The sequence below is a fragment of the Pan paniscus genome, chromosome 13, assembly GCF_029289425.2.
Source record: "Pan paniscus chromosome 13, NHGRI_mPanPan1-v2.0_pri, whole genome shotgun sequence".
Lineage (NCBI taxonomy): Eukaryota > Metazoa > Chordata > Mammalia > Primates > Hominidae > Pan > Pan paniscus.
This window is the reverse complement of record NC_073262.2, coordinates 118,775,123-118,792,243: the sequence shown is the minus strand read 5'-3', so window position 1 is coordinate 118,792,243 and position 17,121 is coordinate 118,775,123. Positions and strand designations below refer to the sequence as shown.

Genomic DNA, 17,121 nt, shown 5'->3' with positions numbered 1-17,121 from the left:
AAGAATTATGTGTCTCTGAAAATAGGAAGATGTGGCCGGGCACAATGGCTCACACCTGTTATCCCAGCACTTTGGGAGGCTGAGGCTGGCAGATCACCTGAGGTCAGGAGTTCAAGACCAGCCTGACCAACATGGAGAAACCCCGTCTAAACAAAATTAGCTGGGCATGGTGGTGCACGCCTGTAATCCCAGCTACTCGGGAGGCTAAGGTAGGAGAATCGCTTCAACTCGGGAGGCAGAGGCTGTGGTGTGCCGAAATCACGCCATTGCACTCCAGCCTGGGCAACAAGAGAGAAACTCCAACTCAAAAAAAAAAAAAGAAAAAAAAGGAAGAAAATAAAATAGGAAGATGTGACATAAAAGTGTTTTATTTATAGCTCATGACAAAATCCTAAAAATCTTCAATGAAGTGGAGCTATAAGCGCCAAGGTGTTGGCCCAAAGTTTTTCTGTAGGGAGACCTACAAATTAGTTCCTTTTGGGGAAATCTGTGCCGAGTTCACTTTCATGTGCTCATAATGTTGCCTCAGTGAGCTCCCTAACAAGGGACAACCACAAAGATCCGCCAGTAAAGAAAAATGCTAAAGTGTTACAACAAAAGGCTACAGTTCTTAATCTAGACTTTAAATTAGTTAGCTTAACTAAACAGCTTCTCTTAAATGCAAAGTCAACCACTCACCTTCCTCAAAGCTGGCCTTCTTCTGTTTCACTAGAACACGGAAGTTTTCAGCAGGATTCACACTTCCAACCTAAAATATACCAAGAGATGATAAACCTACAGGTTATTTCTCTTTTTAGCAGCATCCCAGGCAATACAAGATGGCTTAATGTAATAAGTGTGCTCTTATAAAATAAAACCAAAGACAAAGAGAAGGCCTTTTCTATTCATTTTCATTTCTAGGGCTCTGTGAAAGGCCGGCAGATTTCAGTGGTCCAAGAGCTGCCCTCTGTGCTTTCACTCACCTTGCTTTATGAAAGCTGATTTCTTTCCAGAAGGGTCAAAAAAGTATTACAACTCAAGCCACCAGCCAGCCCAGCTGGAAGGCTTTGTGTAGCACAGACTGCCTGTATATCCTGTCACCCAACCAATTAGAAAGCTGAGGATTCTGCAGTGTGGGGTCGGTTTCGAATATATTTGCCCCACTAAGATAACATGAGAAATACAGCTTAATGCCTGATTCACCGAAGTGCCCATTAGTGGGACTGCTGCTGACCCTTTGGTACTGAAGTTTTGGTAGAATATACAAAGCATACCCAGGTTGAACATGTCCTCAGAAAGTAAAAGCAGATTATGTACAAAGATGTACTGCAGTGCTGGGTGAGGAAGTTTGAAAGACGAAACTGCCATATTATATGGAACTTTCTGATTATACCTATGTTTTTAATCTGCTGGCCCCAACCCTCACAGGGCCTAAGAACCACTCAGCTCATAAGAAAGAAAACAATGGGGTTCCAAAATATACTAAAGCTTCCAGTTTGCTTGGATATAGGAAGCAGAAAAGCTCTCAGAACAAGATCATGACTTTTTCCTTTACTATTATATATAAAACATCTAAATGAAATCTAAATCATTTTTCACACATTCAATTTTTCTGAGTTTCTGTTTGAGGTGAGAATAAAGGCATGCCCTTTATTCCCTGACTATCCTTCCTAGTACATTGTGTTAAAAAGTTATCCGCCAATTTTTAAGATCTGTTGATTCACACTAATGCTGCTTAGAAGAAGGCACTATTTGGCTGGGTGCAGTGACTCATGACTATAATCCCAGTGCTTCGGGAGGCTGAAGTGGGAGGACTGCTTGAGCCCAGGAGTAACATACTGAGACCCCACCTCTATGAAAAATAGCCGGGTATGGTGGCATGTACCCTTAGTCCTAGCTACACAGGAGGCTGAGGCAGGAGGACCACTTGAGCCCAGGATTTCAAGGCTGCAGTGAGCTAAAATCACACTACTGTACTCCGGCGTGGGTGACAGTGACAACCTATCTCTAAAATTAAGTAAAATATTCTTCCTCCTGACTGACCAAGATATAAAAATAAATTAATTAATTAATTAATTAAATAAAGTGGTATTTTCAAGTTCCAAAAAATTTCTCATTCAATAAAAATCTCATGTATCAAAGGATACTTTCTTGGGGAAATCCTAAACTTGTGAATCCTGTTCTAAAGTTGCATGTTAGAAAATAGGAAAGTCATACTAACTTAAATTGTGTGTACTTGAAGATTAAGGCTCGTATCACTAAGCCCCACTTATCCTATCATTTTGACTAGTTGAAAAGCTGCAAAATAATGCCAACAGCAAAATCTCAACATTGAGATGTTCCACGTTCTATAAAGAGCTCTATATACCTTATATCATATAGATAATTCTGTAGGCAATTCATGATAATAATTACTTAAAGAAGTATGGAATGGGTCTTTTTGGCTTCTATAGAGCAAGGACCAGAGAAAGTGATCATGATCTTACTTGAAAGTGGTAAGAACGGACTAACAAAAATTGATGCACTCTCCCTCAAGCCCCAACCTTCCTGCAAAGCGGGAAGCGCACTTGAAAAGTTTAGCTTACAGAGGTGACACTGCCTTCAGCCAGACTGGAGACGCTGAAGTGGGCTCCCCCTTGCTCAGTCTTTAATTTTTTAGCTGTAGGTCCATCTTCATGGCTAGAAAAGAAAAAAAAAAAAATTTCTCTTAGAACAAACAATACAAAACCAGATTGCTATTGTGAAACTTATTTTCCAAGCACCAAAAAAAAAAAAAAGAAAAAAGAAGAAGAAGAAAAGAAAAATAATGAAGAAGAAAAAGAAAAGAAAAACAATAGCTACATGTAGTCCTTCTACAAACAAGCTGCCTCCCTTTCCCAGTCACCGGGCTCCTAAGGGCCTAACTTGAAGCAGCCCTGGCTTTGTTTCACAGCAGTATGAGAATCAGAATTAAGCAATCACATCATAAGGTCCTTGGAAAAGATGAAACTGCAAGCACAGATAATGGAAATTTAACATTTAAGTAAGAAATCCATTTACTCTTCAGATATTATTTTCTAGTTCCTGTCTCAGAATTGACAGCTATTAGCTTTCCATGTACACAGAAGACCTTTGTGTCTAACAACGCGTTTTCTCCATCATGTATGTTAGAGCTTTATAAGCCTCTGTTTACAACTGTCAAAACTTACTAGACAATCCTTAATTAACTACGCAAGAGCTTTCCCTCTTAAAGAAGTCGTAAACTATAAAAAAAAAACTTCCCCGAAAACTTTTAATTTGTTCTTTTATAAACCTAATTCTGTTTTGTGCAATATGCTAACAGTCCAGTAGCATCTGTGTGCTAAGGAAAAGTATATCAAACATCTTGCCTCAAGCAACATGCTGGCTTTAACAGCCTGTCTTAAAGTCGAGAGGAGGTCAAGTTAATTGCAAAAGAGAAGAAAATCAAATCCAAAGACTCTGCCTGTAATCTCCCTTAAGCTGCTGAACATAAAGAAATGAAGATTTTTTTCTCCCAGAGAGAAATGCAATCTAGGGCAAAAGCAGCCATCAGAAATGGCTAAATGATAAGAGAATTAGTAACCAAGATCTAGAAATTTTAAAAATTCATTTATTTTAACATAAAAATTGTATATATTATCATGTACAAAATGTTTTAAAATATGCATTTATTGTGAAATAGCTGAATTAAGCTAATTATCATATGCATTATTTCATTTACTTATTTTATTATGAGAACAGTTAAAATTTCTCAGCAATTTTCAGGACTAGAATTTCTAAATGTGTTGTTTTTTTGCTCAAAGCCTCAACCTTCAGACAATGAGGCTTGAAAATGAAGTTATTTTTAAAATGAAGCAAAAATAAATTTTAAAAATAAAATGAAGCAAAGAGAAAATAAAACATATATGGGCTTCCTCAATTTCAATAATGAATTTCCTCTTAGAGGTAGGTAAAAGAACTAAAGTAATCATCACAGCCATACATCCATGAATTAAAATTTTCATTATTTGGCATCTTTCCCATTCACCACTAAATGTTTTCCCTTTGAGAAGTAGACAAGAGCAAAGTAGAAGACAGAAGGGTGGGAACCAGGAAACATTACAAGGGGTAAGTCACCCAGAACTCTTTTCTTGCAAGTAGAATAAAAAATAAACACAAAGCCTTCGTGGAAAAATGAAAGAAAAAAAGGAGAAATCCAAGGTAGAATGAAATTCCATTAGAAGTTGAGTCTGTTTTAAAAAAAAAGGTCAGAGCCAGTCATTTCAATTAACCTTTGCCAGTTCTTCCCAAGAGACAAGCCAACAACATTAAACTACTGAAGAGTTGGAGTCAAAAGACCTGGATTCTAGTCTCGATTTTGCCACTGACTAGCCCTGAAATCTTATACCTTCTTGATGGCGTTCACTGTGTACTAATTTTTATCTATCTAGAGTTTAGAGTCTAGTAAGCTACAAACCTCTCTGAGTTTCAGTCTGCTCCTTAGGAAAGCACTATGATGAAAACTACCATCAGTATATCAACTATTCTCTTCCACAAATACAGATTAGCTTATATAGTAGTATTAAGAAGGATTACACATAAAAAGCTAAGTTGTGGGGGAATATGAAGTTGAATCACATGAAGAATTTCTTCAACCCTCCAAAATGAGGTTCTAGGGAAAGAAGGGTAAACAGACACATACACAATTTTCCCGTACCAGGCAAGTAAAAGTAGCCCCAGTCATATGCACAACACAGTAAAATTTAGTATGGTTAATATTCTCCAGGCCAAATCATTTAACAGCATTATTAGGAATTTTGCATACACTAAATTCATAATCTCTATGTGAAGTGGGAAAGGGTAATGACTCTCTTCCCTAAATTATCTATGAAGGCGCTAAGCTCTAGAAAGTAGAAATTTATACACACAAGATCACAATAGACATATAAATGTCAGCAGTTGGTGCATCTGGATGATGAGACCATGGGTAATTTGTTCTTTCTCCTTTCTTATTTTCTTTCACAAACATGTATGAATTTTGCAATTCACTTATTTAGCCTAGTATTTACTGAATATGTACTATATATCAGCCACTAAGCTAGACTCTAAACTCTCAATATACAAAAATTAATATACCATCAACACCTTCAGCCAAATAAAAATTGAAGTATACATATAGACAATTAACAAAATACTGTGATAGGCAGCCTATCTCTTTCAGAGGATAGAAAATAGTTGTATTGGCCGGGCGTGGTGGCTCATGCCTGTAATCCCAGCACTTCGGGAGGCTGAGGCAGGCGGATCACGAGGTCAGGAGATCGAGATCATCCTGGCTAACACGGTGAAACCCCACCTCTACTAAAAGCACAAAAAATTAGCCAGGCATGGTGGCGGGCACCTGTAGTCCCAGCTACTCGAGAGGCTGAGGCAGGAGAATGGCGTGAACCCGGGAGGCAGAGCTTGCAGTGAGCCATGATGGCGCCACTGCACTCCAGCCTGGGTGACAGAGCGACACTCCGTCTCAAAAAACAAAACAAAAAAAAAAAAACGAAAAAAAAGAAAATAGTTGTATTGGGTTAAAGCATAAGGTGCAAAAGCTGGGAAGTAGTGAGAAAAGGAGCTAGAAAATACATTAATTAGGAGCATTAAAAAACGTGAGGAAAGAAAATGGTTTTCTCTAGGCAGCATGCGTGCTGTCTGTCCTCAGTCTGGTGGCTTTGTTGCTGGGCACACTGCTCTCAGCTGATCCCTGCTGAACTGTGGGGACGGTCGCCTGGGCAGGATCCTTCACGACCCCTTCTCTGTTCCTCTGTCATCACGGGGAATAAATCTCTCGAAACTCTCCCCAGAAAGGCGAAAAGATATTCAAAAGCCCTTCTTCCATTTTCCTTCCAGTGGGCACCGAGCCCAGCATTTGCGGCACCCACTGCTGGCAGTCTGGCCAAGTGTCTGTTACCTTGAAAAATGGCTACTGGACAGGATTGTGTGGTTACTCTCATGGACATAGACTTTGTTCCAATGGAGCAGTGGCAAAATCCTCATTTGAGGAATAAATCTTGTGCAGCTGTATAGTACAAATCATGGAAGGTGGTAGAATAATTGCAGTGAGTTATGAAGCTCTTGCATTTGGGGTCACTACATGTAGGCAGATGATGCAAAGAAGTTAAGTCCAGGTCTTCTACTGGCACAAGTTCGTGAGTACCATGGGAAAGCTAACCTCACCAAGTACCGGGAAGCCAGTGTTGAAGTGATGGAGGAAGTCTTGTTTTGCTGTGACTGAATGCGTCAGCATCGATGAGGCTTATGTAGATCTGACCAGTGCTGTACGATAGAGACTACAAAAGCTACAAGGTCAGCCTATCTCAGCAGACTTGTTGCCAAGCACTTAAATTGAAGGGTTGCCCAAAGACCCCACAACAGCAGAAGAGACTGTTTCAGAAAGGTACCTCCACAGCATCATATTGCTTCTGCTTCCTGCCTTTGGAACCTGCTTTGCTTGGTCATGCTGATTCTCCTTGGAATGACTGAAAGGAAACTTAACCTATGGCCTCAACGAATCACAAGGACTCATGTGGAAGGATATACAAATGTTCTTATCTTTCCAGGTATATGGATGTTGAAAAGCTGTGAAATCTGTATGAAAGTATATTTTTCTTTAGATATAACTAGGGCAGGTTAGTGTTATCAACACAAGGCAGAAGGTTGACTGAGCACTTTGTCATTGGTAGCTTAATTTATATCATTGTAACTTAGTGTCTTCGCTTCTTCGTCTATAAGAAGGGTGAGCTTTTTAAAGGGGGACCTCAGGTATAGGGAATTCAGTCATTCAAAATTTCTAATGACTTCTTAGCACATTATCAAATATGGGCTGTGCCAGGCCCTTCTCATTGTATTTTAGTACCTTTCCCCTTCATAGTTATTTTCCCACTCCCTCTGCACCCCACTTACCCTCTTGTACCCACCGATATATCAGATACATCTTAGATGTGTATATATTTTTATTAAGTTACACAGTACTGCTTTATGTATGTGCTTTTTAAGTACAAGATGATATAGGCTATTATAGATCTTATTCTTTTTCTTAATTTTCCTTCAGTGGTGACCTTAGAGATCTGTCGATGTGGCTGTTACTTGCAGCATAATCCATGATATGGATCTACCATGTTTACAGACCATTTTCCCCTAGTGACGAGTACACTGGTTGCTTCTAATGTCCTACTGTAACAGTTTACATTCCCCCTTAGCAGTACACAGAAGTTCCTGTTTCTCCCATATTCTCACCAACTGGTATCATCTAACGTTTAAAAATATTTGCCAATATGTTTTGCTTTGATTTACATTTCTGATTACTAATTGAGATTGAAGATCTCTTCATACACTTGTAAGCCAGCTGAGTTTCTGCTCCTGTGATTTGCTTTTTTATAATCTTTGCCCATTTTTCCATGGAAAAATTGAAAAATTATTTTTTGATTTGCCAAGAGGTCCTTGTATATCCTAATTATTAGTTCCTTGTCTTTTTTTTTTTTTTTTTTTTTGAGATGGGAGCCTCACTATGTTGCCCAAGCTGGAGTGCAGGGGCTATTCACAGGTATAATAATGGCTCACTGCCACCTTGAACCCTGGGCTGCTCAAATGATCCTCCTGCCTCAGCCTCCAGAGTAGCTGGGACTACAGGTGTATGCCATCATGCCTAGCTAATTTTTATATTTTTTGTAGAGATGAGGTCTCACTATGTTGCCCAGGCTTTTATATATTTTTTTATTTTCTACTTGGTTATTGATGTGTTGTGAAATGATAAATGGTTTTTTTTTAATAAGTTCATTTTTATTTACTTTAAAAAAAGAAAATGGTTTTCTCTAGATAGTTGGATTATGAATAGATGCCTCTTTTCTTTCTGCTTATCTGGATTCTCTCATCTGTGTAAAAGAGTTTGACCTTATGCTGAGGATAATGGGAGGCCATTAGAGCAAGGGTTTTTTAATTGGGGGTCCAAAGATGACATCAAGGAATCTGTGAACTACCAGAAATTATATCCAAACTTCAAAACCTAGTATGTTAAAGCATTTTTCTGGGAAGACAGTTCATAGATTTTGTATCAAGTGAGTTCACTGCACTCTCTGTCTTTCACACATGATTAAGAATCACTACTTTTAAGAATTTTAAGCAAGACAGTGATGGGATCAGGTTTGTTTTTTAAACTCACTCAGGTAGCAGCATGAATTGGAAAGGGGTAAGACAAATTAGGGAAATTAGTGAAGAGCTTATGTCAGTGAGGCAGGCTAAAATGAGAAGGCCTACATAAAAGCAGTGGCAGTGGGCGATGCTATTAAGAGCTTACGTTTCTTTTTAATGCTTACCATGTGCTAGTCACTATGTTACACACATTTAAATTATCTCAGTTAAATTTTGCAACAACCCTATGAGTTAGCTATTATCAGCATCCTTTTACAGATGAGCAAACTAAGCCTGAAGAAAGTTTGATCCCTTGTTTAAAGCACACAGTAAAGGGAAAGAACTAATCCTGTACTCACCCATTCTCCTAACCAACCTCCTGGAAGGCAGGCATTTGTTATTGCCACTTGACACTGAGCAACTTGCCAATTTCAACTGCTTTTAAGGGGAAATGCTTGAGTTTAGCTCCAAATTCGACCCCAAAATCAATGCCATTAGCCACCAGACTAACCTTAAGTGAAAGCGTTAGATTTGAGGTAAATGTAATACAACTTGGTAAACCAATTACATATAGAATGTAAAAGAAAAGGAAGACTCCCAAGAAATTAGGTGTCATTCACTGAAATAGAGAATAATAGCATGAAGAGGGGTTGGAAAGGAGCAGGAAGAAGAAAGCAGATAACAAAGCCATTTCTGGCTTACTGAACTGGAGGGGCCTACAGGCACCTAAGCTATTTAGTGGATGGGATAGAAATCTGAGCTGAAGATAGATATTTAGTAGTTTTTGAGGCTCTGAAATAAAAAAGAGGTCTTGGGACATGCATTGCTAAGGCAAAGTGGCATTACAGTTTGAAGTACAAGCTCTGGAGTCAGACTGCCTACGCTTAAATCCTTACTCCAACACTTACCAACTACAATCTTGGGCAAGTTTCTCATCTTCTCTAATCCTGAGTCTCCTGAGCTTTAAGTTGGGGGTCAATAGAAGAATCTACTTCATAGGATGGCAACGTGGGTCCAAACAGATAATGTGTGTAAAGCACTTAGCATCATGTAAAGCACCTAACATATTAAGTTTTGAAGTCTGAATATAATTTCAGGTAGTTCACAGATTCCTTGATATCAATCTTTGGAACCCTGATTAAAAACTCTTGCTTTAATGGCTTCCCATTATCTTCAGCATAAGGTTCAATAAATGTTTGCTGTTTCTGAGGACAAATCCTACAGAATATCAACACAAAAACACACAAAAGCAGCCCCCACAGGAATCTGAGAGGGAGCTGCCAAAGATTGGAAAAGAAAAATTTGGAGAAGCTGAAGTTAAGACAGATACATGAGTCTCAAGAAAGCAGGAATAACTGACAGTGTCAAGTGCTTCAAAGAGGTCAAGAAAGCAAAGAACCACAAAGCCGAAGTGAATTTAGCAGTTAGTATCTTTTGAAAGATGAGTTTCAAGGATGTGGTGGGGGCAAAAGCTGGTGAGAATGAGAGCTGAGAAAGGTTGCAGAATAGACTATTCTTCCAAGAGCCTGGCTTCTGGAAGGAAAGATAATAATTAGATTAGTAATTAGTAACAGGTAGTAATTAGAGGGAAGAAGCTAGGGGGACTATTTTGTGTTAAATGAAAGAAATTTAACATGAGAGAAGAAAGGAGTTAGTGGTAGCGAGGGAGAAGCTAAAAATACAGAAAGAGAGAAGAAATTATTAGTGGCCTAAGGTACCAGATGAGGCAGAAAAAGGAATCCATCCTAGGGAACAAAGTAAGACTCTATCTCGACAAAATATACAAAACTTAGCCGGCGTGAGTTACTCAGGAGGCTACTGAGGATCCTCAAGTTGGGAGATCACTTGAGCCCAGGAGGTCTAGGCTGCAGTGAGCTGTGACCCTGCCACTGCACTCCAGCCTGGGTGACTGAGAGACACCCTGTCTCAAAAACTAAAATTAAAAAAAAAAAAAAACAAGATAAAAAGGATCCAGGGCACAGGTAAAGGAATTCACTTTAGGCAGGATGAAATAAATACCCTATTTCACTGAGACAGGAAAAGAAGGGAGGTACATGCAAAAACAGGTATGTTTTGAGATCAGATGGGCCACAAAACTGCGGAGTTCTCACCTGATATGGTTACGCTTTGTGTTCCCACCCAAATTTTTCTCTCTCTCTTTTTTTTTAAGACAGTCTCACTCTGTTGCCTAGGCTGGAGTGTAATGGTGTGATCTCAGCCCACTGCAAACCTCCGCCTCCTAGGTTCAAGCAATTTTCGTGCCTCAGCCTCCCGAGTGGCTGGATTACAGGCTTGTGCCACCACAGCCAACTAATTTTTGTATTTTTTTTTTGTGGAGACAGGGTTTCACCATGTTGGACAGGCTGGTCTGGAACTCCTGACCTCAAGTAATCCACCTGCCTTGGCCTCCCAAAGTGCTGGGATTACAGGCATGAGCCACTGAGCCCAGCCCCAAATCTCATTTTGAATTGTAATCCCCAGGTGTTTAGGGAGAGACCGGGTGGGAAGTGAATGGATTATGGGGGCGGTTCCCTCATGCTAATCTTGTGATAGTGAGTGAATTCTCATGAGATCTGATGGTTTTATATAAGGTAGTTTCTTCTGTGCTGATATACACTCGATCTTGCCTGCTGCCACGTAAGATGCACCTTTGCTTCTCCTTCGCCTTCTGCCATGATTGTAAGTTTCCCAAGGCCTCCCCAGCCATGTGGAACTGTGAGTCAATCAAACCTCTTTCCTTTAGAAATTACCCAGTCTTGGGTATTTCTTTATAGCAGCATGAGTGATGCTAATACACCACCTATTGGCCTCTACTGTCATTGTCACTACTAACATGCCAGGCATATTACTAGGATTTTTAAAATCATTTACTCCAAACACTGTGTTCCTACTATTTGCTAGGCACTTTGCCAGGTCCTAGGGATACAAGAGTGAACAGCATACACTGCTCGCATTAACCCCCATGACAACTCTATGAGACAGATATTCCTATTATCCCTATATTACCCATGAGGAAACTGAGGCTTTGAGAGGATATGTAACCTATGCCTAAGGCCACACTGCAGAGCAAGGGGTCTGACTCATATTGGCTGACTCTGGAGTCTGAAGTCTTAACCATTAACCAAGTGAGGATGTCTGCTGAGAGTAAGTGAGAAGGAGTCTTCGTGGACCTGAAAAGAGCAGAAAGCTTTAGACCACCTGCATAAACAGAAATCAAGATCACGTATACATCAGCTGCACAAGCAGGATTAGACCTGAGATGTCCGAATTCTCATGCAAGTTCCCCGTCCAAGAGATGACATTTTCATGTCAAGCGTGTACAGCAACATAAATGGAAGCAATGCTTTTATATGATGAGGGTAATAATTTAGTATATTTGGGGACTGCAGTGTCAAATGGTGCTCTTATCCTCTTGAAATGAAATCACTTCTAACACTAGGTATTCAACAAGTCCAAGACAAATATCAGATCTTCTCAAAGGTTCAATGTTTTTATAGATATGATACTATTATTGCTTTAGGTTTTGACTATTGCCTTCCCTCCAAATACATTCCTGGGCCACGAAATGACGTTTTGGTCAATGATGAGCCACATATACAATGGTGGTCTCATAAGATTATAATGAAACTGAAAAATTCTTATCGCCTTGTGACATCAGGGCTGTCATGACATCATAGCGCAAAGCATTACGTTTTCTTTTATTTTTCTTTTTTAATTAAGATGGAGTCTCGCTCTGTTGCCCAGGCTGGAGTGCAGTGGCATGATCTCAGCTCACTGCAACCTCTGCCTCCCAGGTTCAAGAGATTCTCCTGTCTCAGCCTCACGAGTAGCTGGGACTATAGGCACACACCACCACGCTCAGTTCATTTTTGTATTTTTAGTAGAGATAGGGATTCTCTACTAAAAATGTTGGCCAGACTGTCTCGAACTCCTGACCTCGGTTACCTGCCCACCTCAGCCTCCCTAGGCATCTATCATTAGATACGTTTATATATGCAAATACCTCTTTGTTACAAATGCCTACAGTATTCAGTATAGTAACACACTGCACGGGTTTGTACCTTGGGGACAAAAGGCCATACCACATAGCCTAGATGTGTAGTAGATTCTACCATGTGGGCTCGTGTAAGTACACTCTGTGACATTCGCACAACGAAATTGCCTAATGACACGGTTCTCAGAATGTATCCCTGTCGTTAAGTGAAGGATGACAGTTGCTCAAAGTGCTTTAATATCTTTGTTCATTGTTATAGTATCTCTTGAGATTTTTCTTTAGGTGAAGAAAATCTCATAAAGGTAAAATTATTTCACCAAAATCATATCAAGTGAAAAAACTGGAATGATTCCCAGCTCTTAAGATGATTAAACTTCCTGAACAGACATTTGTCCACTCCTGATCTTAGCCCCTCTCCCCTCCACTAGAAATATGTACCCTGGATCCAGAGATGATGAATATATACAAAAACATTGCGAATTGTTGGCAATTTTTTCTTTCCTTGGAAAAACTACCTCTAGAACTGACTGGAGCTTTATCATCAAAATTGAGGGGTTTTAGAAACTTGTAGAAAGGACTGAACCATTCTTCTTGAATACAGGTGGTACTCAATATTTGCTAAATGAATCATTTCTGCAATTCTTAAAAACTAAGCTTTCTCAGAAGAGAGAGAGAATAGGAGCGTGAGCAAGCGTGTGTGAGTAAGATACTTCTCAGGCCCCTGCAAGATTAACTTAGCTATGCTGTGAGCCATTATGGGAGCAAAGAACAAGAAGCTCAGCACACCCAAGCTTCCAGAAGAGTGCCCAGCAGGACCAGAGCCAAAGGTGTGATCATAGCAGGGATCAAACGACAGAACTGCATCCTTCTGGGTCTGGGTGGTGTGCTTTTTTTAACTAGCTAATTTACATTTTAATCAAAGGGAAGAGCAGAAAATGGCCCATTTCTTTCCCACAACGCCAGAAGGTAATCAAGATCACGGACTGGAGATTTAACACACAGAGAGAGAATAGCTCTGTGATTGCAGTGAGACTTGAGCAAGGTGTCATAGAAAGAAAAGGCTGCAGACTTTTATTGAACTGTTTTAAAATACAAATCCAGAAGGTAGATAAGGATAGCAGGGGGAAAGTGAATTTTTAGGGACAGTCTTCTTGTGTAGAACGATAGACTAAACAGAAATGAAAACCTCTCCAGGATGTGTAAGAAATGCACATCATAAAATCTATCAAGAAACAATCTATCAATTTCCTTGAGAGATGGTCTTATGGGAGGCGGGCAGTTGGTGCGGAGGAACCAAGTACATGATTTTTTTTTTCAATTCTGACAAAGCTTGGATGTTAACCTTTAGAAAGTCACAGAATGTGCACAACTTTCTATTCAATTTAGACAGTAATTCTCTAAATCAATGATTTATAGAAACCTGTGAAGACTTCCGGAAATTACTCAATACTTCTCCACTGGGGTATTTATAAATAAGAAGCTTTGTCAATAAAGATAGTTGTGGAGAGAAAAATCAAATAAAAAAGGGAAAAAAATTCATGGTTTCAAATCAGATTTCAAAATACAGCCAAAAGAAATGTATAGATTATTCCAGCTTGAGAAAAAACAGTCACCAATAACTGGTTGACCTAAACCTGGTAAAAATCAATTTTACATACTCAAATAATTCTGGATAAGCAACAACAATTTCTTCTTGTTTTATTTTTGTTTTGTTTTGAATGGAAGCTGACACAGATTGTGAACAGAAGAGGGAAAAAACTTAATAGCCAGTTGTAAGCTTGATTTAAGTGTATATGAAAAGCATTTTGCAATACTTAAAACTACAAACACCTCCCCAATAGCACAAATACATCACTGATACACTAATAGAACGGCTGAAGAATTGATAGTTTTTCACTCTTGTTCCCACTTTTCCTCCAAAAATCTCATTGACATCCCCAACATCTAATCTCCTCCCAACCCAAAAAACCTATGATCTTCAACACACTCATTCTCAGTACTTTACTTTAAAAAGGGTAACATTTAGCCTTAGATATTCAGAAACTTATCTGATTATACATTATATATAATTCACCAAGAATCTGATGCTGATCAAAAAGTCATCAGCCCAGAAGGTAGCTCTAAATCCAAAGTGAACAGCAAGGATAAAATATGATCACAGCAGACAGATATAAGAAATCAATATTTCAATATAAGGGCCAAATAGCAAAAGGCTTCTTCCTCTCACCTTTTAAATTCCATAGACCCCTATGTGACACTTCCAGAGCCACTCCAAAATGACCACAACTCTTATGTACCCCAATGTTAAATGCAACTATACCAAGTACTTACTTGTCTTGGAAAATTTCCTGAGCAGTCACTTGATCCTTTTTCTTGGCTTCAATCAGAGGAAAAAGGGTCTTTATTTTAGAGAGAGGAATCTGACTTTTCGTTGTCACCTCAGCGGGAGGATTCAGCATATTCCAAATATGCTGCTGAATTGGGGGTAGAGGCTCCCGGGGATGTAAAGCTCTGTGCAGCAGACACTGTTGGAAAAAGTAAGGATTTTAAAACACAGATGGAGACATATATGGCTTCTTTATATTTTCTTATCAGGGATCCTCCACCTTTAGTGTGGGAGGGCTAAGTGATTCATACCACATGTAAAAAACAATCAAGAGGATTCACCTAGAACCACCTTTGTTGGCAGGATATTGGTCAACACCTAAAACCAACTGTAAAAATAGATCCAAGCCTAGCAACAGTATCTTCTGCTCTGGACCTCCTGGAAAGGAGCCTCACCTTATAAATCAAAGCTGTTGCTTTTACTACTTGGGGAATATACAAGATTCCCTAAAATACCTAATTCTAAGACCTGATAATCTGGGATTATAACTTTCTTGTTATAATCCTTTTCTCTCTCTTAATCATGCTGTGCTTTCTCCCTCACTTAATCTCAGAGAATGCCATGTGGTGGATGAAACAGGTGGCTACAGGGAAGCTGTCCATGCTCAGTGAGTCCCAGAGAGAGGTCTGCAAAAGAGATGAGAATACTGAGTTGTCCCTGAGTGCTGAGTTTGCACTTTTCAGCACAAGTCCATCCACCTTTCTCTCTCCCCACTGCTACCATTCTTGCCCAGGCCCTATCACCTCATCCCTGGCCTACCAGTCACCTTCTAACTGGTTTCCCGGCTTCTCCTTCCACTGTCTGACTGGAAGTGGTCCGAGAATGAACTGCTCACCATACCCTAGGGTCCTATGATGCAGCCCTGCTTGCCTCCTCGATCACATCACCAGCCACTTGTTCTCCTCACTCACAACCCCAATAGGCTGGGCTCCTGCTTCGCTCATACACCAAGCTCATCCTAACTTTGGGGCCTGGGCTTAACACTACCTCTGCCTCCTCTGTCTTTCCCTAAACCTCAACAGAGTCAGCTCCACCCTTGCCCTTTTTTTAAAAATCATTTTAGTCTTTGCTGAAATACTATCTCTGCAGAGAGGCCTTCCCTGACACTCTATATGAAGTAGCCCCTCCACCCCTATTCTACCACCCCAGTCATTTTCTGTCACTTCCCTTATTTTATATTTTTTATAGCCTCCATCATTATCTAAAATTATCAATTTTTTAGTTTACTTGTTTATTATCTAACCCTCCTCCTTACAAGTAGGGCTCTTCTCTTCTTTACTGCTGAATGAATTCTAAGCACCAAAAATACTACCTGGCACATAATAAGCACCTGGCAGATAACAGCTGAAGGAATAAAGTGCTCTTTTCCAGGGCTCTAGTTGTTGACAGCGGTGTCAAGAAGCAACACCAAGGGGGAGGGGCGCCAAATTCAAGGCCAGGGCAAATTCTCCACTGCCCATGTGAGTGAAGTTCTACACAGCATGCCACCTCATTCAACCACCTATCCTGCCTCGAGTCTACTGGGCCAGGCCTTTGGCCTGCCCAGAAAAGGAAATGCTCTAAAAGGAGTATAGAAAGGTAAGCAGTAAGATTAGATGTCATTAAAAAACAAAGAAAGAAATGAAACTATCAGTTTATTGATGTTTTCCTTCCTTCGATGAAGATTAATTCCAAAATTAAGGTATAACTATTCCCACTTTTAAACAACTTATAAATTGGTAATTCTAAAAAAAACAAACAAAACACCAGGGAGCTGAAGAGCTCCTGTAATTTCAAAATACTGCTCCTATCACAAAGCATGTGATTTATACTATCCCCTGGCCCCCTGGACTCCTTTCCTACACTGAAGAAAACGTAAGCTGAAAGTTTCTATTCTAAAAAAATAAAAGATGCTTAGGTTTAATAGTGAGTATCATCCAAGAGTCAATGTCCTGTAAGTTTCGAAAACCCTGAAGTAGGAATTAAGTACCAATTTCCTCCAGAAATTCCATGCGCTTCTCCCTGCTCCCTTCCCCATTTCAACCACCAACCACAACTATTCCTTCTCCATAGTATATTCATTTGTTTGTCTGAGTTTGATGCCTGCTTTCTTCTTTCGTAATTACTTGACTTTCCCTTGAGCATCAGTAACATCAGGCCTATTCAATGTAAAGCAAGGTAATCCCCAAACTGTTTAAGCAAATCCAAAAGATCCCAAACTCTGTGAATCTACCCCCTCACCACCTTCTTATTATGCATAATCCTTTATTCACAGTGCTCTCCCTTGGTTCATTAAAATACCTGAACAGCTTAGAAAGTCCTAAAGATGTAAAGCAGTAATCAAACACCCAACATAGCAGACTACCTCTCATAAACTCCTGAAGATTCTATCTGTGATATCCAATTGACATTTCTTGGAAAAGGGCTAGAACAACCAATGGACAAGTATCCTACCCAGCCTTCCTACTGTAAAACATTCCAGATTTTCAGCATAAACCCCAGGCAATCTTTTCAGTGTCATCATCCGTAAGTCAATAATAAAGGATCTACAAGAGATTTTCTGAAGTGCCAACCTCCCTCTCATATTTTCTGAAAGGTCACATTTTAGGCAAATTAAGCTAAGCGAGATACT

At 39.7% G+C, this 17,121-nt stretch overlaps 1 protein-coding gene across 1 annotated transcript in view; it reads right to left on the bottom strand.

Moving 5' to 3' along the window:
* Positions 1-17,121, bottom strand: part of XRCC5 (X-ray repair cross complementing 5) — a 97,055-nt gene that overhangs the window by 43,503 nt on the left and 36,431 nt on the right. Inside the window, exons 14-16 of the mRNA XM_024927953.4 lie at positions 14,456-14,649; positions 2,565-2,658; positions 679-748 (exon numbers count right to left, since the gene is read on the bottom strand). Coding sequence (XP_024783721.2) covers positions 679-748; positions 2,565-2,658; positions 14,456-14,649 — 358 coding nt within the window. The remainder of the gene's footprint in view (positions 1-678; positions 749-2,564; positions 2,659-14,455; positions 14,650-17,121) is intronic.